General features: G+C 41.7%; 1 protein-coding gene across 2 annotated transcripts; it reads left to right on the top strand.

Moving 5' to 3' along the window:
- Nucleotides 1-1,442: 1,442 nt before the first annotated feature.
- Nucleotides 1,443-26,672, top strand: AZIN1 (antizyme inhibitor 1). Of its 2 annotated transcripts, XM_051785346.1 has the most exons (13): nt 1,457-1,745; nt 7,407-7,544; nt 14,018-14,215; nt 15,113-15,283; nt 16,261-16,434; nt 16,677-16,849; nt 20,430-20,564; nt 22,089-22,170; nt 23,016-23,090; nt 24,189-24,354; nt 24,888-25,006; nt 25,180-25,394; nt 26,000-26,672. In XM_051785346.1, exons 5-13 carry the CDS (start codon nt 16,333-16,335, stop codon nt 26,109-26,111), a joined length of 1,179 nt encoding a protein of 392 aa, XP_051641306.1. In that variant the 5' UTR covers nt 1,457-1,745; nt 7,407-7,544; nt 14,018-14,215; nt 15,113-15,283; nt 16,261-16,332; the 3' UTR covers nt 26,112-26,672. The 2 variants fall into 2 exon arrangements, with proteins under 2 accessions (XP_051641305.1, XP_051641306.1); XM_051785345.1 differs by lacking the exon at nt 15,113-15,283 and having other exon boundaries at nt 1,443-1,745.
- The last annotated feature ends 2 nt before the right edge of the window (nt 26,673-26,674 follow it).

Below are 26,674 nucleotides of genomic sequence, written 5' to 3'. Positions count from 1 at the left end.
AGCTCAAACAAACAGGTAAGTCACCTACAAAGGATGTGGCACTGAACACACCTGAAAAAGCAGCAGTGTAAACCACTCTGTTTTTAGTCCTCAATACAGTGTTTGTTGAAAATGTATGGAAGGGGTCTTCTGACTTCCTAATCGATGTGCCTGCTTTTACTGACTGCATCCATAACTCACTAGCATTGTTATCAGGAAAGAAGAGGCACTGTAATGAGACTGCATATATTTGTCAGTTCACTTCCTCTTAATTTAAAATTATTTGCTAAAAAGAAGGTGTAGCAGATGAAAAGAGTAAACAAACTCCATCCTTTTTCTTGTGGTACCTCAGTCCCATTTTTTTCTAAAGAAATGACCAGTGTGTATCTATTCACTGCTTTTCTAAAATCTCTCTGGTATAAAACTAAACAAACCCAAATTTCCTTTGGAAAAAAATATCCAAACTGTACTAACATACCTTTTAAAAAGAAAATAAATGTGCCCTGAGAGGAAGAAGTACTTTCCAGAACAAGTATATCTTTTGGTGGGTCTCAGTGAACTGCATAACTACATATTTTAGTGTTTGGAAAGAATTGTGACTACTGGAATGAGCTTTTAAAAAAGCATCCCTGTGTGATTTGGTAAAATTGACACAGCAGAGCCATGCTGGCAGATCAGGGTTCATCCTCAGCTCCACTGTGGAACAGTTTTGTGACCTTTAACTGAGGGACCTCATCTCCAAATGGCTCTTTTCCACTTGCAGCTGAGCAGCGCTTCCTCGCAAGGGTGTTAAGAAAGAACTAAAGGCTTTGGGGTGGGCTGAAGACATTCCAGAGCTTCAGTTAAACTGTGTGTGAATCATAATAAGGGTCAGGTAAATCCTTCCGTTCATGTATTTACATACAAGGCTCTTGAAGGCCTGAAATTGCTGGAAGACTGAGGGTGCCAGCTATGGAGCATGGTTAGTCTGCTCGGGTGAGCGTTATGACCAGTTTATCAATACCCAGGGGACCAGGGCGAGCTGTTAACTCTGTGAAGGCGGTTTCTGGCTGGCTATTAAGCCTTGGGTTCTTTTCACACCTGCTCAAAGCCGTAGCGACACAGGATAGGTCTCTGGCTTGTGGAAGTCATGACAGAAGCACAGACCCCAGATGCCCTATGAAGACACGTGTGGGTAACCGCCTGCCTGGGATCCTGAGGGGACGCCAGCGGTGTCCATGCCCCGCCTTCTGTCAGGAACTCCCCAGAGACCCGGCCTTTCCTGCAGCAGCCTCGGTGCCGGCCGGGCCGAGCCGCCGCCGAGGACCCAAGAGCCGCGCCGGGGACCCACACCTGCCCCGCGGGGCGGTCGCACCCCGCGCCCATCGCGCCCCGGCGGCCGCGGGGGGCGGTGGCGGGTCCCGCCCCCGGTGCGGTGACGCTGTCGCTGGTCCCGCCTCGCCCTCCCGCTCTATAAAAGCGCTGCCGGCGTTGTCCCCTTCTTCTCGCCCTGTCTCGTCGCTCGTTCGCCGCTCGCCGACCGCGCTCCCGCCTCCGCCCGCCGCTGCCGCAGCCCCCGGCCCGCTCCGGCTCTGTCTCTCTCCGCCTGTGCCCTCCAGTCCCAGCGCCGCGCTGCGCTTTCCCCGCCGGCCGCCCCCGCAGCCTATGGCCCTGGAAGGCGCCGCTGCCGCCGCCTGTATTTCTGCTGTAGGTTCCCACATCCCTCTTTAAAAATTCCGCCTAAAAAGAGAAGACGATTTACCAAATCTTTCGGGCCGTTATCTCACGTGAGTACCGGAGCGGGGGTCCCGGGGCTCTCGCCGGCCGCGGGGAAGGCGGCGGGAGGGAGGGGGCGGCGGCGACGCCCACCCTGAGCTCCGGAGCGGGCGGGGGCGTCCCTGGACACTGGCGACTGGGGGGAGCAACAGGGGCTTTCCCCTGCCCGCGACCTGGGGCTGGGGGCAGTGCAGGGAGGGAAGGGGAACGGTGGCCGTGGCGCCCGGGGAGGGCAGAGGGGCGCCCGGCGGGCAGCATTGCCGCCTCGGCGGTTCCTGGCGGGGAGCGCTGGGGCTGGGGCCGGTTCCTGCAGCTGCCCTTTCTCCGCCCGGCGGCGTGCGGCGAGACCGGCTGCGACCGGCGGCAGCAGATGGAGAGCGGCAGGATGAGTCAGAGCCGGAGCTCCCCCTGTCCCACGGAGCGCCGGGCGGTGCGGGGCCGCAGTGCGGGGGCCCAGCGGGCGGACAGCGGGACCCCCGCGCCCCGGACGGTGTCGTTGGCGGCGGGCGGAGGGTCAGCGGCCGGCGCGCTAACATGGCGGACAGCGCTGCGTGCGAGCGGCGCCGGGGTAGCAGCGGGGGCCGGGCACTGGGGCGAGCGCTACGGCGGCGCCGCCGGCCCCCTTCTCCCGCAGCCCCCGGGACGCGGGAGGCCGGCGGGGCCGCCGGCTCCGCGGGCAGCGGGGGCTCGGCGGCCGCCCTAACATGGCGGATTCCTGCGGAGGGGGGCTGCGCGGTGTCTTCCCCCTCACAGTCGGGGCAGTACCCGCGGCGGGAGACCCGCGCCCGCCGGGTGCTGCTGCCGCTCGCAGGGCGCCCCTGCCTGGGACGGGGATCGAGGGGCGTCCTCGCCTGAACCCCTCAGGGAGGGGGCTGCCCAGTCCCCGGTGCCCTGTGGCAGCTGCTCGGGCTGGGGAGCGCAGGCTGCGGCCCGGGTGCCGGCGGGTCCCTTCCCCGCGGATGACCCGCACGCTGGAAGCTCCCCTGGGCCTAGGGAGAGCGGCCGTATGTGTGACGGGCTTCGGCGCTGCGGTGGGTGACGAGGGCATAGGCTGGAGAGGTGCTGGTGGCACGGCTGCGGCGTCTCCTCGCCTGCTTCTCAGGGGCCATGTTGTGCTTCTGTAAGCGAGATTATCCATCCGGGCTCCCGCTGCCGCCCTCCGCTTCCCCCCTCACCTGAGCTGCGCCTGCACGAGGCCTCACCTGTCCCTCTCGGCACTGGGGGACAAGGGGGCACGCCAAGGACCAGGGTGGCAGCCAAGGAGCTGTCAGGGCACCGCGCAAGTTGTAAGGGCATTGCACAAGTGACGCTTTCCGGGACAGACGCTGGGATGATGGGACAAGTCGCCTTCACGCAGAGGGTCTGTGGGGTCCCCCGGAATGTGAAAGTGGAGCCCTTCCTTCCAGTTAGCAGTCTCCTGCGTTTGCCAGGGGTGTTTGCTGGTCATTTCAAGGGCTTTCCCCCTTCCCTTGGCCAGTCTGTTAGTGTAGCAGTAGCAGGTTTGGTGCCGCCAGTCCGAGAGGTCTCTTAGTTGAGCCTCAACCTCCTTGGCTTGGCTGCCTCTGCCAGCACTTTGTCGTCCAGTTGGCCACTGCTGTACCAGTGGCTTTTGGAAAGTATGGACAAGAGTCCAGTCATTGCTCAGCTGCTGGCTCTGTGTATATCTAGAGTGTGTGCACCGGATAGTGGGGTATCCTGAGTATGTGTGTGTGCTTGCTGCAGTGTTGTTCCCTGCTTGGTAAGAGCTCAGAAGAGGTGTCCATAATTGGTTATAGTGGTGACAGATCAGCATATGTGTATGTTCCTGGTGGTAGGGGAGCTGAAAGCACGGTGAGAGACTGGGGGACTCATGCATGTGTAAGGGGGATGGTGCAAGTGCAGGATCATGGGGCAGCTGGCATGGCTGAAGAGAATGCTCTCTACTAAACAGCACTGCAGGTCTTTTTCAGTCATCAGTCTGGGCTTATTCCAAGCCCAAGAAGATGTATATCTTTGCTGGGGGGAACCTGGTTGTGGTGAAGAGAAAAGAAAGTGAGCTTGAATCATCTTTCAAGCCTTTCTGAAGTGCATCTCCTGCAGTGCAAAATCCTGCACAGCTGACATATGCCTGTAGGCAGGAGAAGCGCTGCGTTTCAGACCTCTGCAGCCGTCTCTGGTGACTGAGCAGGATTTGATTGTGTAGTGCCAGTCGATTATAGCCACCCTAAATGAAAACACCGTGTGACGTCCAATAAAGCAACGTCGACCTGGCTACACACCTAGTCAGATGCGTGGCTGTGTGTCTTGTGTGGCTGTGGGTTGCAGGGGAGACCTGTCCTACTTCTGCCCTCCCCAGCTGCTGGATTTTTGTCTCAGAGGATATTGCACTTGCCCGCTATTCTTCCCTGGATAAACGTGGGAGGCAGTGGAGCTGGGGAAGAGGTGGGGGTTGTGAATAATGGTGATGGTAGGAGGGGTTTGTTCCAGTCTGGACTGGTCCAGTCTAGTTCTTTCCTTCCTGTCACCGTGTGAACAATGCTGCTGCTGCTGTGGCTGATGCTTGTGACAAGGCAGCCCCCTCCCCGTGTGCCTCGGGCTGTGGTGAGCTCCCTTCCCTGCCTGCTCTGCCTGCTGTGGGCTGAGACCCCCCTGCAGCCAGCCAGCCTGCTGCCCCCCATCCCTCCTGCTGGGCTTTAAGCTCCAGGGAAAGATTGTGAAATCACAGAAAAAGGGGGGAGTGGGGGAGCTCTTGGAGGGAAAGGGTGTCGTTTGGTGGTGAACAGCAGTGGAAATGTTTCTCCTTTGGGGACAGTTTTACTGGAGGCAAGAGGCAGGCTTGCCTTTCAGCACTGCAGCCTGCCCCCGGGCCAGCAGCCTGTGCCTCTCACTGTTTGTTCCCTGTGCTGGAAGGCTGCTGCAGGTGTGTCATTGCAGCAATGCTGGGCTGTATGCTCTGGAAATGATTCCATCTCTCCAATTAAAGGAGAGACAGAGTGCTCTGGAAGAGAACTAAGACTGTCCCTTCCTGAAAGCGAGGCTTAATTGTGTGATGTACTAATTTGAGTATGATGGTAAATTTCAGTTCTAAATAATGTTGTTGTAGTGCAGGAGCAAGAGAGTGGTTGATGAGAATTCCTCGGGGACCTGTTCTTCCTTCAGGACCTGCTCCCCCCTGGGGATTGCCTAGCCACAATGTCCTGTCTCTGATCTGGAAAAGGCTTACTGTAACGCAAAAATACCTGGTTTGGTTTCTTTGTGGACCAGAGTAACTTTGTTGCCTCCAAGTCTGTCACTTCATGTGAATGTGCAAGGTTATCATAATTCTAGATTTTTAGGGTTCAGTTCATGGATATTTTAGCTCAGGCCACCAAAGGGTCTCTTTTTCAGAAATGGATGCAGTGATCATTTTTTTTCAAAGAAAATAAATTGATGCCTGGTTTTGTAGGCTGGTCAGCATCAGATAAGGGGGGCTGAGTGGGCCTGTGAACTGGAAAAAGCCTGGCCCTAGCTGGCCTCTTGAATACTCAGGGCTTGCTGTGGGGATGCAGTTGTTCTGGCAAAACTATACACTGTGGACAATGGGGGGTAATTTATTTTTTTTCCCTGGGTTTCCTTGGTTACTACTATTGTTGTTGCTTGAGGTGTAGTCAAACTTGAGGTGCTTGCTAGTAGAGTATACTAAGAGATGATAGATAAATGCATGCATGTAGGTGTCACTTGAGTATTAAAAGGCAGAGCTGCCTTGCTGATTATTCCTACAACTCAAAGCTCACTGCTTAGCAAAGAATGCTTTTATACCTACTTTAAGACCCTTAAGCAATGGATGCTTCATTGTTGCTGATGACACGCAATTCTTGTAAAGCTGGCTTTGTCCTTATGGGTTATGGACATTTAATACACTTCTGGTACTTAAAATGGTAGCCCTGCTCTGCCACAGTACAGCAAACTCCCTCTTTGTGCTGGTTAAAGCAGACTGAAATGACTGTGATTGGAAAGGCTCAAATTGCACTATTTTTCTCTGAATGTTTAGAATTGGCAAACCTGCACAAAAGAGAGCAGTCAGACTATTTTGTATATGTTTGTGTAGATCCTTTAGATAAGTAATTCTCATTTAAAAGAAATTCTCAAGGACAATTAGAACTCAGCAGAGCTCATAGTTGTCTGTTGCTACAGAAAATGGTTGGTTTTCATTCCAGCTCCACAGGAGCTTTCACTGTACACTTTTCTCCTTGGATCATGTGAGAATATTTATTGGAATAATACTGCAGGTGATATTTGGCTAAAGCATGGCTTCTTAAGTTTTGTATTGAAGGTCATGTGCTCTCCCTAGAAGCACCTGTGTTTAATGACTTGTTTGGCTTGGAAGGTAAATTAATTCACAGTCATTGGAAAATTTATATAAATTCTTGTGTATAATCAGAACAGCACTGGAAATAGTGGAGCTATTTAGTTAATTTTAAAAACTAGCAACACTCTCCTTTTGTAAAACTGTTGTGTGCATACTCAGAACTAAATGTAGTAACATTTAGTAACTCTTGCTTTAGAAGAATAAAAGGCATATACATTAATTCTAGCTGGCAAAATTTCTTAATATCTCAATTAATTTTGAAGCATTGAGGTTTATTTTTAGTGCTGTGTGCTACCAAATGCTAATTTATGTGGTGAAGCTGAAAGGACTGCTCTGTGGAGTTGCTGTGAAAGAGTTACCCTCAAGTTGCATTAATTCTGTTTGTTATTCAGTACTTTATAGAGTGTGCTAGTTTAGTTTTCCAAGAGCAAGAATAAGTGGAAAAGTACACTTCAGCAGTTTGCTTAACTGATGCAGTTGAGAAGATGATCATTTAGGTCAGGTGATTCCCAGAAGTCAGGTTTTTATAGTCAGTCCATGTAGTATTTAAGTAATGAGATGAGCAAAAGTTTAGTTTTACAGTAGCTTGGTACCAGTTTGGTAGTGTATTTATTTCCATGAAAATTATCTTTCCTTTTAGGAGGAATAACTTCTCAACAGGGTTAATAAATGTTTCCTTTTTATGTTCATATTTATGTGATTGCTTTACCTGAATTCGAATGAGCTAGCCTTGTACTTTAAAATGCTGCTTTGGTGTTGTGTGTAATAGCCTTTAAGGGCCAGCTGAAATGTTTCCTCATTCCTGAAGGCAAGCATAAGTTTCTTTCTTCTCATGGTCTCGCTCCTTTCTGGATTAGTCTGCCTGGTGTTCAGTTTCACTATATAAAGCACTATTTTTCACCCACATGCTGTGTTCATTCACAGCAGAGGGAGAAAGAACGTGGCAAGGGAATTCTGAAATAGGAATGAAGTGGGGAGGGGAAGTATGCAGTGGTTACAGCGTTAAAAGCACTTCTGGGAGGATAGTCCAGTATTAAGATGTACTACCCTATAGCGGGATCTCTTTGCCATTAATTTTGAAAATTTTCCAGTTCAGACTGTGAAAGATTAGTACAAACAAGCAGTTTCATGTGTTTTAGCAGTTCTTAGTATATCTGACTTGTTGTGGCTCAGAGTTTACATTCACTCGAAAAATGTATGCTTGATGTGATTATAAACTTTCATGATGGGGTGTTGCAAGCCTTCTTAAAAGCACTGATAAGGCATTTGTTAAATGTTTTAAGATAAAGCTTTTATTCTGTTCTGGCTGTGAAATTTATTTTTGTGTGCACTTTTTTTCCTACAGGGCAAAATCTCTGATCAAGTTTACAACTATCCAGAGGGCTTAGGAGAAGTGCTTTATAGAGAACAGTTCGACTTCAACGCTGAGCCACCTTGGGAACCTAGCTGATGATAGTAGGGTTCCATCTCCTAACTTGTCCATGTAAGTCTCTCTTTGTCTGTATGCAGGGAGGATAATCACTTCCAAAAATACAGCTTGTATTGGTTTTTTGGTAAGCAAGATAACTGTCTGGATGTAGATTATCAAAATTACATGGGGCTTTCATTTGGTGGGGGACTATAAATGTTATTAATCTAACACTTTTCTCAATATAATTATCTGATAAAGTTCTGAGAGACTTAACCATATGTGAGTAAAGTAGGTGAATAGAGTTACTTTTCTGAATTTGGGCTGTTGGCTTCAGAAATCCTAAAATGAAGTGCTGTAAGTTCAGTCTCTCAGTGGTAATTCTGAAGTAATGAATTGGACTGTATGACTGTTAACATCAAATTATGACTTGCTGAAGATGGTATGATTTCTCAGGGTAGTTTATACTGAAATAGTTAAAATTTGCTCATATAAACAGTAACTAATGCTGATCATGAAGGGTGTGCCTTCCCAAGTGCTTATCTCTATTATTTGCTAATTAGCATCCACTTTCACAAATAGTTTTAGTTGAGCTATAGTAGAATGTGTAAATTAGAGTTGGATGGAAATTGTGTACCGATTACAAATGCCTTTATATTTTGAAGTGGCAAATAATTATTAAAGAAGAACCAGACCATGATAACTGAAAACAAATGAGTTCACTTAGCTGATCTTAAGGAGCACGGAAGACTTTGGAATGTGTGTGGTTTCATGTTCTGTTACGTTAAAATAGCTTTATGTAGTTTTTAACAATAGTCTTAAATGCATTTGTAATATTTGAGTTAAGCTGACTTTACAATATTTGTACAGTATTACTTTTTTCCTGTCTAGCTGAAGGCGTTTTTATTTGGCTTAGTACCCATAAATTATATAATGCTTTTTAATGTAGAATTTGAGGATGGTTAAGTACATACTACTGGGCCAGGTACTTTTCTTACAGACCACAAGGATTCCAAATGCCAGTTGTGTTAGTATGCCTCCTAATAAGGTACTTAATGTAGATAAACTTGCTCTTTGAAAAAAAACCGCAGTAGCAGAGGTGAAGTATGAGCTTGGTTTATCATGACTTTTCGCTGTATCTCCAGAGGGTGTATTCCTTTTGTTTTGTTTGGAACTTACTGAATTAGCTGCATATATCTGGTTGGTTTTAGTCAAATACTCTATTCAAGTGAATTCAGTTAACACTGAAAATTTTCTGAATGTCGCTCTTAATTTTTAGGTGTGATTTTTATAAGCAAAATATTGAGAAATTTTTTTCTCCTGTTCAACTTCTGAGTTTTGGCTCGCTCTTGTATGTGGGTAGAACTCTTGCATTTTGCACTTCAACGGGAATAAAGTAAGGTAGTTAGACAGGAAAGGCAGAAGAATTGTTAGAAAGGAGTGAATAAAGTTGAAAATCTTAATGTACTGTAAATGCATTTTAACTTATAAAGCTATTCTGGAGGGAATTTTGTCCATGACAGAAGTTTTTACTCTTGGAAGAGAAACTGTTCTGATACTTTCATTGAGATATTCCTTCTCTAACTGGTAGTCACGTGCTGTGGCAAATAGCGCAAGGTATAGCTTGTCCTAGAACAGAAATGCCACTGGATTTGCAGTATTTGCAACTGAATGCTGAGATGATGTGTGTTAATTTTGAACTTGGATCTATTATGTGTTCAGTAATAATGTACTGTACACAAAAATGAGTAGATCAGTATTGAGTGTAGTGGTGATGCAGGTAGCAGTAGCGTTTGTCAGGGAATCTGTACCTGTTTTGGTGTGCTGAAGCAGAGGTAATTGCCCCAAAAGCAGCTAAGATGCAAGTTAGCCATCTGATTGGTACTTTTGAGTCTTGCTCAAATTGCAAAGTGATTTAGTGGGAGAAAAGTCAATTGAACTTTTAAATACAACTGTAATGTTATGTTCTGATGGAACTCAAATAAAAATCTTCTGTCTAAAGGTGTACTTACATTCCCATTAATCTTGCTTCCTTTTTATAATTTTCTCTATCCCACTCTTGTCCTTGTATGACACTGGCTAAGGAAGAACTTGGGGTTTAGTTCTGTCTTGCTCTTCATGCACTGACTCCCTGAGCAGTCTAGCAACTGTGGCCTGAAGTCTTGCTCCTTTAAAAATCTGTTTTATGTATTGCCACATCTGGTTTATCGGAAATGATGGGAATTAGCCATGGAAATCTGATCTATTAGCGAGCCAAGTGGAAGCAGTAGCTATCTGGACTGGCTAACCTTTAAAGCTCTCTTGACTTTGTTTAAATGAAGCTGGGTGGCAACTGGGGAACAGGAGAGCTGGGAGTTTGGAGTGTTAGGGTGCAGTGGGGGAGCCCAAATACTAATACTGACTAAGCAAGTAAGAGGAAAGGGTAGGGAAGTGACTGTACTGTTGTGAAAGAGAAGTGGTGGTCTGGTACACCATGGAAATGTATGTACACGAGTACTCATTTTTTGTAAGCTTTGTGAGCTTATTGGCTCTGAATAATGTATTCAAACTTCAAGAATACGGAAGGTTCCTGAAAGCTTGGTTCCTATAGAAGATATAGGATGGGGCATTATTTTTAGTATCTACCCCCTTTGCTTGCTTACTTCAGCATAATTGCTCAGTTACATTGCTCGTTTAACTGTGTGGAATGCTCCTGAGGGAATGGTAGGATGCAGCTAACCTAAACTGTACAGGTACTCTATGACCCTCAGTGGATTTCTACTGACAGGTAACTTGAATAGTGCAAAAAGACACCTGTTTCAGCATTGCCATCAGTTGACCTCAGTGGCTTCATTCAGCTAACTGACTTATAGGGATGCAAGTTGGTGAAATGGCATCTTGGAATATTTTTTGAAAAAGATGCTCCCATTATAAATAGGCATTTCCTGCACTGAGAACATAGGACTCATGTTTCTACTTTTCTAATTTACCTGTTCTGTACTTAATTGCCAGTGTCAGTGACAAAATGCTGCTGCTTCTTTGATCTGCTACCCCTGAAGAACTGCTATTGTAATGAATGTGAGATTAATGTATTTTTACCTCTTTATGATTTTTACATCAGTATAATTGTTAATCTTGTAAATATTTATTTTCTTTAATAAGACATGGAGTTGAAAGGTGCTACTGGGAGCCTGTTTGGGATGCAGAGACTTTGTCATTTGCAGAGGAAATTTTTAATGAAAGAAACAAACCCCCAAGGGTGTTTGGGATTTTTTTTGTGTGTGTTTTTTAGGCCAAAGAGTATGTAGTTATGACAATGTAAAGAAAAAAGGAAAATTGTATGCGTTATGTGTTATGGATGCTTGCATATGACAAGCATGTGTTTAGTCTATTTTCAGAGCATTTTCATTTTGTTTTATTCCAGATGTCTGCATTAATTGCAGTGTTTAAATATGTACACTTTTATCTTAAGAGTTCTTCATCTGGGAAGTCATTGTGTTAAACCATAAAGAGCCTGAGGATGTAACGCTTACTTCAAAGAAAGCAATTACATGCCTGTGTAGAAGTCTCATACCACTTGACAGCTTTTGTTTGCCTTAAAATATATGTCCTGGAGCACTGTGCAAACTAACATTTCAGGTGCGAAAATGGGTGGTGTTACCACACCAAGTCTGTCAAATAATGACTTGCAGCAAGTCAGCACTTCCAGCAAGGACTGAACTCTGTACTGTAATGATTTCTGACTCATCTTGCAGACATAAAAAAAAGTCCTAAACCACCCTTTAGATTTCCTTCTGCGAATTTTATCACTGATTCTCCTCCCTCCCCTTCAGGAGGGGTGCCAGTCAGAACAGAATGAGATGACAGCACAGTCCCAAATTGTGCTGTAAGGTATTAACCCCTTAAAAAAACATTTCTCAAATATCCACTCTTTTGTAGTGGTGCTGTAGCAGTGCTCCTAGGAATTCGTTTTTTTCTTTGTACAATATTCTTCCTATCCTGTTCTCAACAAGACAATGTAATTTCTTCCAGAAAGGGAAAATTGGATAGTAGTCATTAGGCTAATGTTAGCTTTTTTACTATATTAATTTCCCTAAATGGAAAAGCTTCTATGTCTTGGATGTGCTTAGAAAAAGCAATTGCCATTTAGCAGCTTGGGAGAGGTTATACCAATTGTTGATGGTTTGTTGCAAGTTATTTCATTAAATTTCTACTAGTATATATTCCCTTTGGTCCCTGCCTCTTGACCCTTAAGATGCTTTTGGATGAATGAGCAGGAGACAAGTCTGGTTTAGGAAATAATCTTCATCCAAACTGACTTACTAGACAAGTGTTCTTTTTGGATTTGGTGAGTTAGTGGTAAAGAGCCTCTCTCCTTATGCTTTACTTAAACCAATTCTCCCTGTCCTTACCACACAGTGTCCCCAAAAGTAAAAGGGCAGCTTTTGGAGGAGAGTATTCTTCTACACCATCTCTGTCTGAAAGCTATAGACACCACAGTCATTAACTATGAAAAAAAGCTTTCTTTTAAGAATACTACACAATTAGCTTAACTCTATTCCACTGTAACTCAGATGAACACCCAGAGGAAAAGCGTGCATGCAGTTGCTTAGATTGAGCTGCTTGATTTGAAATACAAGGTACAAGCAATTAGCCTGCTGGGTGGATGGGTGTCTGGTGAGCCTGAAAATCTATTCAGTGCTGCAGTTGGTTCCAGTGGGTGTTCTGAGACCTTCCAGTAGGGTAGATCAGGATGGAAGGGACTCTTGTCTGTCTTTACACTTTAGAAAGTAGGGAGTGGCTTATAGCATTAAAAAAAAAAAATCAGCTGAGTAGCACCCTTGTATGTACAGTAATTCCTTAAAATACTTTAATTTTGCTTGCAGGCTTTTTGACAGGTTTATACAATGTATTGGGGAATTGAGAGCTTATTAATAAGAGATCAGAAACACAGAAATTGTCCAACTTGAATGAAAAGCTCAGATGTGAAGCTTCTCCCAGCCCAGTGGCTTCTAACATGCAAACAGTTACAGATACTTATAATATATGTTGGTGAGGTGTGAGTGGGGAGAGGAAAGAATCCTGTAGATTTAGATGCAGCAGAAAACATATTTGAAAATTTTTCTTTAGCATTGCTCTGTGTCATGAAAGGATTAAAAAACTTGGGGGTTTTGAATGTTTAACAGATCAACTACTTTCGAATAACCTGCTGAAAATAGAAATCACTTCACTCTTGCATGTGTCCACCATGGTTGTGCTTATTCCTCTCCTTAGTATTACTATTTTTGCAAGACAGTAAAAGAATTGTTATTGTTCTTGTAGAAGGAAAGTTTAAGGTGTTTATTACACAACCAACAAGTTCCTAAGGGTGCATAAAGTACTTTAAACTATCTTTAAGCATTAGACTGTTTAGGTCATAGTATGTAAAAAAAAATGGAAAAATAATCAAACTCTGCTGTTAGGCTTTATTCTTCTTTGTATCTTCATGGTTTGAATATTCCAGAGCTCTACCAAATTATCAGTAAAATGCTGATGCCAGCCTTTCTTTCCTGGGGGGAAAAAAATATCTAAACCTATCTAAACCTACTTCTGAAAATCATGGATATTTTATGAACATGACTGCAGTGCTCATGTTTGTTTCACTGATTCTAAGTGAAACTTAGTTCACAAGCTTGTCTTTTGTTTGGTGGTCTTATTTTTAAGGAATTTTAGCTGTTACTCTCACACTGAGATATGACCGTCTAAAGAATTTTTTCTTGTTATTTTAGTGTCTGCCACCTAGCCATTGTTTTTGTAACTGTAATTAAATCCTTACATCAATGTGATAATTATCTTGCTCTTTTGTGATTGTTTTGGATCTCCAGGATTCACTTAAATAAGCATATGACTCATTATACCTGTGAGACGAGTATTTCTTACCCAGCATACTTTTCTTTATCATTCAGCTTCTGAGTAGAACTGAAGATTCTTGCTGCCACTAAATTCAATTCACCCGGCAGTAAATTCCTCACTTAGGAAACATAGGGGGCATGTTTGAGTTGTGCAGAAAGCACATAAAACCCTGATGGCTCCTTTCCCATTATTTGGTGTAATAAAAAGCAGGAGCAACTGCTGCTTAGTTATCTTAGTACTAGCTTGAGCAAAAGTAACTTTGTTCATATTGCCGACAACATTAACCAAACTTAATGATACAAATTGTGGATTTTTTTAACTGCCTGGAGGTGGTAGATGAAATATGAGACGGAATTAATACTGTGGCCTTGTGACCATTTGAAGCCAAAATTTTCTTCTTAGCTAATGAACTGCTTTTGACTTTCAGCTTTAATGTTTCTGGTTTCTATCAACACTTCTAATTAGAAAAATAATTCTATTTTAAAGCCAAACGTGTGTGGCTTATCCTTATCCCTGGCAAATGGAGGGTGAACAGAGTAAAAAAATATTTGGTTTTTTGTAGAGGGCGTGTGTGTTCCTGTTTGTGGGACATCAGATGTAGAAAGCTCTAATGTTTAAATAGTGGCCTAGTATGCTTTGTGCCTAGTTTTCCACTGACTTTTGTTTTCTTTGTACAGTTTGTTGCATAATTTAAGGACCCGGATTTAAGGCTTGGAAGCCCATCCCTTGTGTTTCTTGGTTTATGACTGTCGGCTTTGTGGAATACGGCTGAGATGAAAGGATTTCTTGAGGATGCAAATTACTCCATTGGTCTGTTGGATGAAGGAGCAACTCTTGCAGATGTTATTGACAACTGTATTTATGAACATACTCATGTAAGTTGGCTTTCCAAATTTTCTGGTTCAGTTCCATAAGTCTTCAAAGTAGGTCAAGGCATTTAGGACTGGTGAACTGACAGCAACAGAGGAAGAGTCAGCTAAGCTTCACTCACCTTATAAAGTGGTTTGCTCTTCTAATTCTGCTTCTTTGCTGTTTGCTTGCTTTGGGCAGAATTCTGTTGGGGAAACTTGGGCAACAACTCCCTGAGCATGGCTAGCAGGAAAGTAATCTTGCTGATGTAATTAAATACGGGTTCCCATCTCTTTGTTTCAAGAGCTTTTATAGCAATGGGTTTTAGACCAGGAACGTGAAATTGGGCAAGTGGATATATTGAGTTAGAACCCTTTTTGTTGTTTTTGTTCTTTCCCTGAAAATATGGCAAAGTTCAGACAAATATGTGTGCTGAGCCAGTTTAAAGCCACGTTTAAAAGTTCTGTGGGCCATTGTGGTTTATAGTTATACATCTTCCCATTAGCCTTCTCCCCATTGGAAACTTGGGTATGAGCACATTGTGAGGTGCTACCTTTCAAGACAAACTAGTCTAAAAGCTACTAAGGTTTAGCAACCAACTGGAAAGAAATTTGAATAATTCTGTGATTACAATAATTCTATTGAATAAGACTTCACTCATTTCTTAGGAGGCAGGCAGATGTAGCCTTTGTTTTGTAGATGAGGTTGTAGAAAGAGCAAGCTTTAAAAAAAGTTTCATTAAGCAAATACTGTATCCTTAGTATGCCATACCTAGAGTTGTTCACTTTTCCCTTGGTTTATCAGGACTAATGTTCAAGTGCAAGTGCTCAACTATAGTACAGCAAATAGCTAAATTCCATGGCCTTCTGAACTCAGGTGTAGGATTCCCAAATCCTGATTCCTAATATTCTTTTTCTGTCTAGCAAATAAATAGGTAAACTACTGGCAACATGTCATGTCTCCAACCACTGGCTGGCTCACAGAGGATAGCTGCCTCCTGCTGCTTTCATTTACTCCTTTAGCTCAAGGGGTAGAGGCCTGTGCCATGGATCTAAAGCTCCAGATCCCATTCCTGCTGGTGACCCGTACAGGGGGTCAGTATGCTTCCACCCGATGGAATTTCTATTTGTGTTTTTTAAACAGAAAAAGACTTTGTATACAATAAGCCACAACATACATAGTTTCATATCTGTGAAAGTCAAGTGCTAGAATTAACATTTGATGTACAGTCTTAATTCAGATCGATCATATATTTTGTAATAGTCCTTAATAGATATGCAGTAGGCCATTCATTTGCAGGAATTTTACTGAGTGCACATTATAAACAAATATAGAGTAATCTGTTTGGATTTTGATCCACTATACACACATCATGACTTGATATTGAGAAAGACTGTGATATAACAGGTGCACAAGAGGGGCTTAACAGTTCCAGAAGAGTATCTGTGCATTTTCTTAAAGATTATGTACTTGATTCTGCAACCTTTAGCACAGTGAGTTTAGTTCTTAAAATCCTGTTGGAACTAAATGCTTCACAAGATGTGGAGAACAGTCTCAAACTTGACTTCCTGAACTAAAATACTACCAAACAAATTTTCAGGAAAATGAGCTATTAGCTAGATGTTAAAATAATGTTAGTGCATTAGATTTTATTCCTTGTATAATAAGCTATAAATTATGTTGAGACTGTGGAAGCTTTTATTGCAGTGGATTTTTTTCCTCTAAATAGTTACAGACTTCTGAAAATAAAAAGTTGGAAGAGATTTGTATTTTTAGATAAAATGAGCATTTGGCATTTAAGTAGAATCTTTTATTCAGGAATCTCAGAATATTGTCTAAATAGCATTCATAATATCTCTGAAGTGGTAGGTATTCCCTCTGATTTTTTTTCTTTTTTTTTTAAATAGTTCAAATTGCTAGGTGAAAGTAAAAACAAAAGCAACATTCAAGGTCAAATCTAAAAGTTAAGAGCAGGGTAAAAAGGTACATAATCCTTTAAGACTTTGGGTTGTTTGTTTGGCAGCAAACCCACAATTTCAGACATTTTATTTTCCTAATCTTCCTTTTTCAGACTGGAAAAAAGGCATTTTATGTTGGTGATCTTGGAAAGCTTGTAAGGAATAACATACAATGGCAGAACGTGATGGCACCAATAAAGCCATTTTATCCTGTAAGATGCAATTCTACTCCAGGTGTACTCGAAATTCTGGGAACCCTTGGCATTGGTTTTGCATGTTCCAGTAAAGTAAGTTTTTCTTACCTGTGTGCCTTATTTTCTTCCATATGCCTGCTGTTTTAAAATCATCTTTTTGGTGTTAAGTGCCATGATTATAAATAATATAATTTGTGAACTCCTTTGTAACTGGCTGTTGAAAATCTATGCTTCTGCCCTAGAAACAGTGGATAGTTTTTTCTTTGTGGAATAAAAATTCAGGAAAGATAATGCCCTGGACTTTGTCAAGCTCTGGTATTCTCCTGTTTTTTCAGTCTGAAATGGCATTGGTACAAGACTTGGGCATTTCTCCTGAAAACATCATATATACAAATCCTTGCAAGCAAGCTTCTCAGCTCAAGTATGCAGCGAAAGCTGGGATAAACATCATGACTTGTGACAGTGATATTGAGCTGAAGAAAATTTCACGTAATCATCCAAATGCCAAGTAAGTGTCAATTCTGGCTTTGCTTTTAATGTGGGGGAGGCTTAATTTTGCCTACATTCTGGGTTGTTTGATTTGCAAGCAAGTACACGGCTTCTTTAATATAAATCACTTGTATCTGGTTTTCTCCTCTCTTTGTCTCCTTTGAAGGTAGCTTTTTTGCAGCTTTCCCTACTGAGTCTCAACTTCCTCATATAATAGTAAGACCCTTGTTTTGGGAGAAATCTTGGGAGAAACTGATTTCATAGGGCAACCTTGATGTAAAGGTTTCAGTGATTAAAGTTTAGAAGTCTGGCATTTCATCATCTGCAGGTACATCTTCCTCCTGCTCTGTTGTGTCTTCACTGTTATTTTTCAGGAAGTTCTGTTTGGATAGTAGTGGCTCCAGCTGAAGTCAGGGCTGAGACTATCAGCAAATGCCCATGTGCTCTGAATCCTATCTTGGGTTTGGGTACACTCTGCAAGTCTATTAAATACACCTGCAGGTATTTCTGCACCACTAAAGCAGTGAGAAATTTGACTCCAGTTCTATTTTCAGTCACTTCAGTATTAGCTCAGCTGTTTTCTGTAAAGAAGTGATCAAAGCTGATATTCTAGTTGTTAAATATGAGAATTTTATTGCTGCCGATGTGTCATGGTCTCTTGGACTGATAGGCACTCCAGTCATTAAACATCACATCCCTCACATGGATACTTTGGCTATGGACCATACCTTTAAGTAATTTGGAGTCAGAGCCCAAGTGAATGTTACAGTCCTTTCCAGTGATTAATGGGGTATAGCTTCCCACAAATATCATTGGAGAAACTGAATTCCTGACATCCTTTACAAAGCCCTTGGTTCTGAACAGTCATTATTAAACTGTTATGTCTTCTCCCAAAACTGAGACCGTAGTTGTAGAATTGGGAAGATTCTACTAAATTGAGAATCTGAAGACTCTGGTCATCTCACTAGTTGTTTTTCGGGGGGGGGGGTGGAGTGGGTTTTTGGGGGGGGGAGGGAGGACAGGGTGTTTATTTGAGGGAGTTCCGGTTGTTCAAGGCTACCTCAAGATTTAATATTGCTGTTAATATTGCTATTGGTAGTGATTCCACTTAAACCTCATGGAAACCTGTCAGTGCTTTGCATCCTGGAGAGGACTTCCTGTGCAAAGAATGTTAAATGTATAATAAATATTTTTTTCTGTAAAGTGCTGGCCTTGGCATACTTAGTGCATTTGAAAGCCTTGGCAATGCTGAAGCTGACTCTTACATTGTTAGTGCTTTACCAGTTATTCACTGGTGCATTTAGTGTTTTGTTAGCTTTCATGTTGATTTATTTCCATGATTCTAACAGCTGACTTCAGACAACCTTGTCTGTGGTAACATCCACAGCAAGAGAAGTTAGGATACCTACTTTTCTTGAGCCAGAGCAACTGTAAAATGGGGAGACAGAACAGAGAAATTTCATAAGCTACAGAAAAACAACAAACTCTTTACTTCTTTTCAAGGAGCCTATAGTCTAATACTTGCAAAAATTCCCATTTAACAAGGACAAGAAGCTCAATTTCTACAAAAGAACTGCAATTTGCTGTCATAAATTTCCTAGAAGTCTGATTTCTCACTGGACAGAAGTGCTTTTTTCTCATTTTATTAGAAGTACCTTATTCAGGTCATTTTAATGTTGATGCTGAAGTGACAATGAGTTTTCTTTCTCTTCCTTGGCATAGTTCAAGAAGTCAAAGCCACTGTATAGCCTTGTTCTTCCTGTGTGTGGTTCTTAGAGCTGAATTATGCTTGCATAGATGAAGCCAATACACTTTGGCTGAGGAAAGATGTGATTCTCCTTCTCACTTTCTTAAAATCTGTAACTTTGCACTAAACTTGGTAAATGGGTGGGTCTTCTTTTGTAACTGATGTTTCTGCCTTTCGAAGTCTTAGTCACTGAAATGATTGCAATTTTTTTTTAAAGGAAGAAGAGATGTCAGAAAGGAGTGCTTAGCATTGCATTTCTTTATACCTTTAGGTTTTTCCGGGCAAAGTTTAACTGATAAGGTTTTTGCTGTCCTGAGAGCTTCAGTAGAGGCAAAGCTGATAAAAGAAAATGCTTCCTTAAAAAATAAAAAACCCGAAACCCTAAACATATCACCCTTCTAGCCCTGCTCTGACTGGCTGAAACCCAAGAAGAAGAATCCTACTAGATTTCTAGAAGTCAGAATTACATTTTTTTCAGTGGTTTGCACTAAAAAAGTACCTTGATTCACTTGTAGTGCTGCCATAACCATTAATCAATGAAATTTAACATTGGATGTCTTTTTAAAAAGGGATTTTGACTAATCTTAATGTGAGGTTACAAACCTTAGTATTATGGACCTTTTTTTTTTTTTTTTTTACATTTCAAGAAGTTAAACTCTTTAACTTGAATTGTCTGTGCTAGTGGAGAAGTAGGAAATGAAAGGCTAGTCACAGTTTCCCAAGATGAAATGGTATAAATTAAAATTAACAAGGATTGCTGGGCAACCAGTGTGAGAATTTAGGATTTTGTTGCTGTTTACAAAATGCATTTTAAACACCTTATAAGACATTTGGAAACTACTTGTGGAAGTCATGGGTAGCTGTTAGGCCAACATGTGTTCTGCAGTGACTAGGCTGAGTTCTGTTTGTTTCATGTCTTAAAAAGAGCTATTTCACTTGTCTGCAGAGCTTCTGCTGCTTGTTTGTGCTCCCCACGCTGGCTAACTGCTCTGTGCAGTCTGTCATGTGTGCATGTATGTGACAACTTCACTTTACTGCATGACTAACTAACTGATCTTTTGGGGGTGTGGGGGTGACTGCCTTAGTGGACAGCAGTTTGAATTGGTGAGTTTTGGGGGTATACCTCTAGAGGTTTTGATGCAGACATGCCTTTGCCACTCAAGAGTTAATTTAACATAGAAAACTGTCAACACTGGCACTGCAGTTTGCCAGATATACCCAGGATGAGGCTTTCACTGGAGGGAGGAAGATGTCTCACTGCATAAGAATGTAAGAGATGGTACTTGCTTCCTCTCTGTTCCACAGTGTCCTGGAAGAAGGGGCAGGGAATGGGCTGACATCCCTACCCCATCCCCAGTCCATGTGCTCAGTCAGAAGAGGAGGTGGAGGGATATGGCTGGGGTATGCTTTCAGTTTGTCAGCCTGGTGTTCTCCAGATGCTGATTTAAACTAAATCTGATACGTGGCTGACCTAAGGGTAATCTCCACATTCTCCTCTTGGCTAGGAAGGAGGTCAGAGATGGGAAAAAATCATATTACAGTCTTACTGATTTTATGAGAAACTATATTAGAAGGTAACATTCTCTTTTATTACAGCACTCAACAGACTCTTGCTGCTACTAGAGTCTTAATTGCTGCATTTCGAAATCCCTTGTCCTTGTTGGCTCCATGTTTTAGCCCCTAATTGCTAGTTTTTTCTCTGTACAGGATTGTTTTTATTAGGTTTCCTTGATTCATCCATCGATGGAGTTGGAGTATTGACAACATAATCAACACACTTCTGACAGTCTTCAGGCTTCACATGTGCTGATGATGTAAACCAACTGCCCCAATCATCTTCCCCTTCTCTTAGGCTCTTACTGCACATTGCCACAGAAGACATTACTGCTGATGAGGAGATGAATATGAAGTTTGGCACCACCCTGAAGAACTGTAGGCACCTCATGGAATGTGCTAAGGAGCTGGGAGTCCAAATAATTGGTGTCAAGTGAGTAACTTCTTTGTTCTCTGCTGGCTGAGCAGATGTTTGTACAATGTACTCAAGATGTAGAATAGAAAATAATTTTTTCCCTCTTTGACACTTTTCCAGGGTTAAAAATAAAAGGCAACAAACCCCCCAAACAACAACAAACTAACTTTGAATCATGAATTTTTGCTTGCTAATATAAAAGCAAAAACTAGTATTAAACAAAGTAACTTTTACAGACATCAAAGCAATTTTAAATGGCGCATCAGAAATCCTCTGTCAGCATGAAAACTAACTTTAGAAGCCTCTCCTATTCTCTGACTGTATTCTTGAATTTTTGTGGTAATTTGATTTGTATTTTTCCAGCAATAAACAGCATATTGGATAAGAGCTAGTATAGCATGGAATAGGTTGGACAGAGTTTGAACAAGATCAGCATGGGGTTGGATTTTCTAAGAGTTAGGGTCCTCTGTCACTCTGACCATATCAAGGCAAAATAGCTAAGTTTTTGACTTGCTCGTGGCAGGAATGAATCCTAGTGTTCCAAGATCTTTCAAATGATCTGTGATATTTTAGTTGGAATTTTGACAGATATTTTACTATATGGAAGAAAAATACATGCATTGTTCTGTCTGCCCTCAGCTACTAATGTATCAAATACTCATGAATGTTTTAAGAAAGCAACCAAACGAATAAAACAGGGTGGGTCATTGAGACAGTAAAAAAAGAAAATTTAAGCCAGATCTTGATGACTTAAACCACAATTGTTTTGATGTGTATCTGCTTGAAATTGATGTTAAAGCATAAACATACTATAATCATTACAAATGACAAATGTAAACTAGAATATTAGAGGATCCTACTGAGAAAATATGCTGCCTCTTATAATGCCTTAACCAACTTTAACAAAAATCATATGGCTCTTGTGTGTTATTTTTATTTTAAAGAAATGTAGATTCATGCAAATAAGTTTGAAAACGGACCTTTGCCTTAAAAATGGTATTCCTTAGAGGAGTAGACTTGGAGTAGTGAGCATTGTGGTACAGATGTGTTTGTGGTCTGTCAAGAACCAGTTAGCCATGTTCCTCTTGAGGAAGCTCATGGGGCATGTTGGCACTAGTTTTAGCATCTCAGTGACTAACTACGTATGGCAGTACTTAAACCTTTTGGGCATGGAACCAGAGGGGATTCAGGAGCTTGTGGGAGGCATCAGGACTTCTCTGCGGCACTGGCACCCACTGAAGAACAAGTTTTAGCCACTTTGGTAGTGAAGACTGAAAAGTTCAGTAAATGTTGTTTCCTAAAGATGAGAATATTGTGGGATATTCTCATACATTAAGAGTGAGACAGGTCTCAAGTAGAAATCCAGTGGCATAGAAGGCAGTAGTTCCTGAGCTTATTCTTTGCACAGTTGCTCTATTATCATGCAAGCTTATTTTGAGCCACTTGGGAATCAGTTGCTTCCATTGCTGTTTTACATGGTGAAACAATTTGGTCTGAAAGCTATATGGTTCAGTGTATTAATTGTGTTTTTATTTCTTTCAGATTTCATGTTTCAGGCTCTTGCAAGGATCTGCAAACGTACATTCATGCTATATCTGATGCCCGGTGTGTGTTTGACATGGCTGTAAGTAGATCTATACACAAATGCAATTGCTACAGTAGCAGACCCCTTCTAATCATATTAGCAAGCCAACTATAATGTTTTCAAAATAAATCCATAGTAGGAGATGGAACTTGCAGTAAGGGACCACGTACTCCATTTTGAGATGTGGTAAAGGTAAAACAAATTTTATGTACTAATTGTGGACAAAAGTTAAGGAATACTTCCCACTGACAGGCAGTAGCCTTGTGTGCTGTTTTCAAATAAAAAATTAGTTTCCCAGTTTTGGTAAAGGCTTTTTAACATTTGAATCTGTCCTGCAAATATGTAGCTGACATTTTTGTTAGGCTAAAATATTGAACAATTGTATGCTGGCATTTACTGTGGTATGAGAAGCTTGTAAACTAAACAGAGAAGACTGGGAGTCTTTTTACTCCTATTACTGCAGTTAGTGCATTAGCTGTGACTGGTAATGCACAGATGGGGGCAATGAAATTGAGGATCTTGCTGATCTTTGTGCAGATTCACAGATTACGTGACAAGACTGCTACACTGAATTCCTAAAACAGTCTTTTGTCAGAATGCACCACCCTGTTCAGCAAATACTGTCTGAATATAACAAAAGCCACAAGATGGGAGTTGATGTTGCTGTTGGACTTGCAGAGAATTGTGTAACCAGGCACTCTTGACATCCCAATGCTGTTGCTATGAGATTTAATGGAGCTGTACTATGCCCTTATTCTCTCACTAGACATAATCTGCTAAATATGTTCAAAAGTATAAATACATAGAAAACAACCACAGTAAGGAGCAACAAATATTTTTGCAGTTAGTTGTTCATGTACTTACATTCTGCTTATGCATTTTAGGAAGAATTTGGCTTTAAGATGAACATGTTGGATATTGGTGGCGGCTTCACAGGCTCAGAACTTCAGCTGGAAGAGGTATGCAATATTTTGGAAGTTGAAACTCTTAATTTTGAAGAAGTGTTTACCTTCAAACTGCAACTAACATTGATAGCTGAAACCTAATCTAAATTCCATGTTAGACTGTACTTCATAAGATCCAAATAGTTGGGTTTGTATTCTTTATTGTGGATAGTGTAATCAGTCCTTGGAGGTGATTATTTCTTTTAATCCTGTTCACACTGGGTTAATGCTGATTTAAGCATGTTGCAGATTAAGTTACTATCTAAAGCAACCTTAGCAGTAGTAATTCAAGTTTTTTGGCAGCTGACTGTGGTTGTCCAACTGATGACTGTTGCATGGTTTGGACCAGGGAGGCTTAGCATGCTTTGGATCATAAACCCTGTTTCTACTGGATGAAAACTTGTGATATTTTGCTTTAGAACTGAAGGCTAAAGGTCTTGGTTTTGTCTTTGCTTTGGCTAGCCTCTGATTTGGCCTAAATGCCATCTTTAGTATGCAGTGGCACATAAAACAGGATAACCTGTTTTCACTGCTATGTTGTCTTAGAGACCAACTCCTTGAAGGCAGGACAGTGGAAGTGATGCAGTGAGAAGTTACTAACAGCAAACAGGGCCTTTCTTTCTTAGTTCTCACAGTTCTGTTACTTGTCTAAAATACCTCCTATTTTCCAATATGTGGCTTAAGATATGAGCATCAGTATTAGATAATGAATTCTGTTTCTAATGTGACGCTCTTTGGAACTGATCATGGAAAGACCCTTTCCTTGTTGTTCTGGGTTCGTATGTAATTTTACATTATCTGTTGTGCTGGACAGATGTTGAAATTACTGCTGCAGTCTTGAGTGTACCACAGCTTGACCTTTGGTGGGGAGGAGGGACTGTCATACTCAGACTCATGGCACTCAATCTTCAGTGTTTAGCAGAATGACCAGTTTTCTTAAATCTTTTTCATATATTGTGGACCTCCAGTAAAGACAGTTCTCAGAGAATAGAGGACCAGAGTAACCATTTGGTGTGCTGACTGGAACTGACAGTTGCTGACTGAAAGTGGTTGTGTATCTGATATATCCATAAGCTGAGTTCATTGGTCTTACCTCTGACTTCAATTTCCTAGGTTAATCATGTCATCAGGCCATTGCTGGATGTCTACTTTCCTAAGGAATCTGGTGTTAATGTGATTGCAGAGCCTGGATGTTACTATGTTTCATCTGCATTTACGCTGGCAGTGAACATCATTGCAAAGAAGACTGTTGAGTATGATAAACTTCTTCCTTCTGGAGGTAAGGATTTATTGGATTTACAGTGTCTGTTATGAATCAGTACGTGTAACTGCCCACTACTAGCTGGGACAGACTAGTTTGTCTCAGCGTATATTTAATGCATTCCCTTATCCTTCTGCCTTCCAGGTTCTGACCATATGTTATCTGTGCTTATCACTGTTACTTTTATGTGGTGGTACTTGTATTCTTACTGGGTTTGGCTTCTCAGTGGTTAAACCTCTATTGGGTGCTTCACAGGTGGTGTGTTAGAAGGTTGTGTATTAGAAGAACATAAGAAAACCCATGTCACTGAGCAAGCTGCTTCTCTAGGCTTGTATTCTTAGCAGTGATTATTACTGAAAGTGTTAATTTTATTAAGCTTCACATTTAAAGTTATAACTGAATTTATAATCTAGTTTCATACAGATTATTATACTTGTAATTCTCCCATTCCAGTGTGTATGGAACCCCTTGTCAGGAAAAAGCAGCTGACTTAAGTTAGATTGCAAAAGGACTACTTATGCATGCAAGACAACTTCTTTTTTTACTTCCAGTGGAGCAAACCAGGAATGATGATGAACCAGTATTTACATATTACATAAATGATGGTGTTTATGGTTCTTTTGCGAGTAAATTGTCTGAGAAACTGAATACTATCCCAGAGGTTCACAAGGTGAGTCTTTCCATATTCTTCAGAGATGGTCCTTATCCTTGTCTATTTAATATATATGTAAAACTTTGTACATATATAATTACATATCACTTACTAAATTATCCTTCTCTATATTTGAAAATTTTCTTATTTAATAAACTGAAGCCTGAATTAACTTGATCATTTCCATACAGAAATACAAGGACGATGAGCCTCTCTTTGCAAGCAGCCTTTGGGGTCCATCCTGTGATGAGCTTGATCAAATTGTGGAAAACTGTCTTCTTCCTGAGTTGAGCGTTGGAGATTGGCTGATCTTCGATAATATGGGTTCTGGTACCTTAGGTGAACAGTCTACCTTTAACGACTATCAGAGGCCACTGATTTACTACATGATGTCTTTCAGTGACTGGTAAGAAAACTGTCTTGGTAGTGTTGAGATTGCTTTTTCTTCCTTCAGGAGTGTATACTTACAGCCAAATATCAATTCATTTAATGGCAAATGTAGGAAAATGCAAGAATGTGCCTTTTTAGTTTGTGGATTTGTCTCTATTTTCTGACTTTCCTAAGACCAAACTGAGAGCTGTGATAAAACCCACTTTGCTTTAAGGATTACAAAGGAAAGCAAAATACCTAATATCTCCTGTGAGTTCAGTGGTAGCTGTAAAGCCTTTTCCTGTTTGACATCAACCTTTGAGCTTTCCTAGCACCAGTAACTGCAGCCTGTGTATGATATTGGCACCATCGCTGCAGGCAGAAAGGGCAGTAATGCTGTTGTGGTGATGGTGAGTTTGGTAGCCTGTTTCTGTGCTGAGGTAGGCAGGAACCTGTGCTGTGCCCGTGGAGGGTGGGGGCATTTCTGTTCTGCCAAGCACTGGCACAGCTGGTCTCCCTCCTGCCACGGCTCGGGCCAAGCTGTGCAGGGGCACTTGGCTTCAAGTGCTGTATTGAGGCTGGTTTCTGATGTGAAGTTGTACCTGAAAATGTTATTACAACTCTCAACCTTCTCTGCTGCAGGGATGAGATGCAAGACGCTGGAATTGCTTCAGACACATTGATGAAGAATTTCTTCTTTGTGCCTTCTTGCATTCAGCTGAGCCTGGAAGACCGCTTTTCCACTGCAGCTTAAACAGGCATTAACGCTTCATTTAGACCTGCAGTTGCAAGTCTGTAGTTTGTCTGGTCAACATTCCAGTGTGGAAGAAATGGAACAATCTTGAATTCAATTCATTCTCTTCAAAACTTGAAAAAATAGTAATAGCTAATGGGGACCAGGCAAAACAAGCTACAGCTACAATTCAGTGGGGGGTGGGAGGGTTAGATAATGGCGTCCAAATTTAAAATCAAGTTCATTCAACCCCTGAGCGTTAAATATGCAACAAAATGGATGACTTAGTGGAGATGGAAACCCATCACTTGGGTTCTTCAACAGTTTACATACAAGTACACAGTTTTTATACTAAGGATTCCTGTTAGAAAAGTCTTGTAAAGTTATTGTCTTTCGCCCAGATATATCAAATGTCAGTGGGAGACCAGTGTGACTTCATTAGATGTTTTAGTGTATTTAGAATGTGTAAATTTGTGCTTTGAACTGTAGTTTAATAAATGTAAAATTGCATCATAGTATTTGTTGTATTTGACCCTTGATGTATCCCTTGTATGATTGCAATAAAACTTTGTGTAGATTTTACT

The sequence above is a fragment of the Manacus candei genome, unplaced genomic scaffold (assembly GCF_025592945.1).
Source record: "Manacus candei isolate 608988 ecotype Guabito, Panama unplaced genomic scaffold, ASM2559294v1 h1tg000019l, whole genome shotgun sequence".
NCBI lineage: Eukaryota > Metazoa > Chordata > Aves > Passeriformes > Pipridae > Manacus > Manacus candei.
This window is presented reverse-complemented; position numbering and strand designations above follow the sequence as displayed.

Coding starts and splice junctions, on each gene's coding strand:
- AZIN1 (XM_051785345.1), top strand. CDS start 14,114: ATGAAAGGATTTCTTGAGGATGCAAATTACTCCATTGGTCTGTTGGAT. Junction 14,216..16,260: donor GTATTTATGAACATACTCAT/GTAAGTTGGCTT, acceptor TTCCTTTTTCAG/ACTGGAAAAAAGGCATTTTA. Junction 20,565..22,088: donor GTCCAAATAATTGGTGTCAA/GTGAGTAACTTC, acceptor TATTTCTTTCAG/ATTTCATGTTTCAGGCTCTT.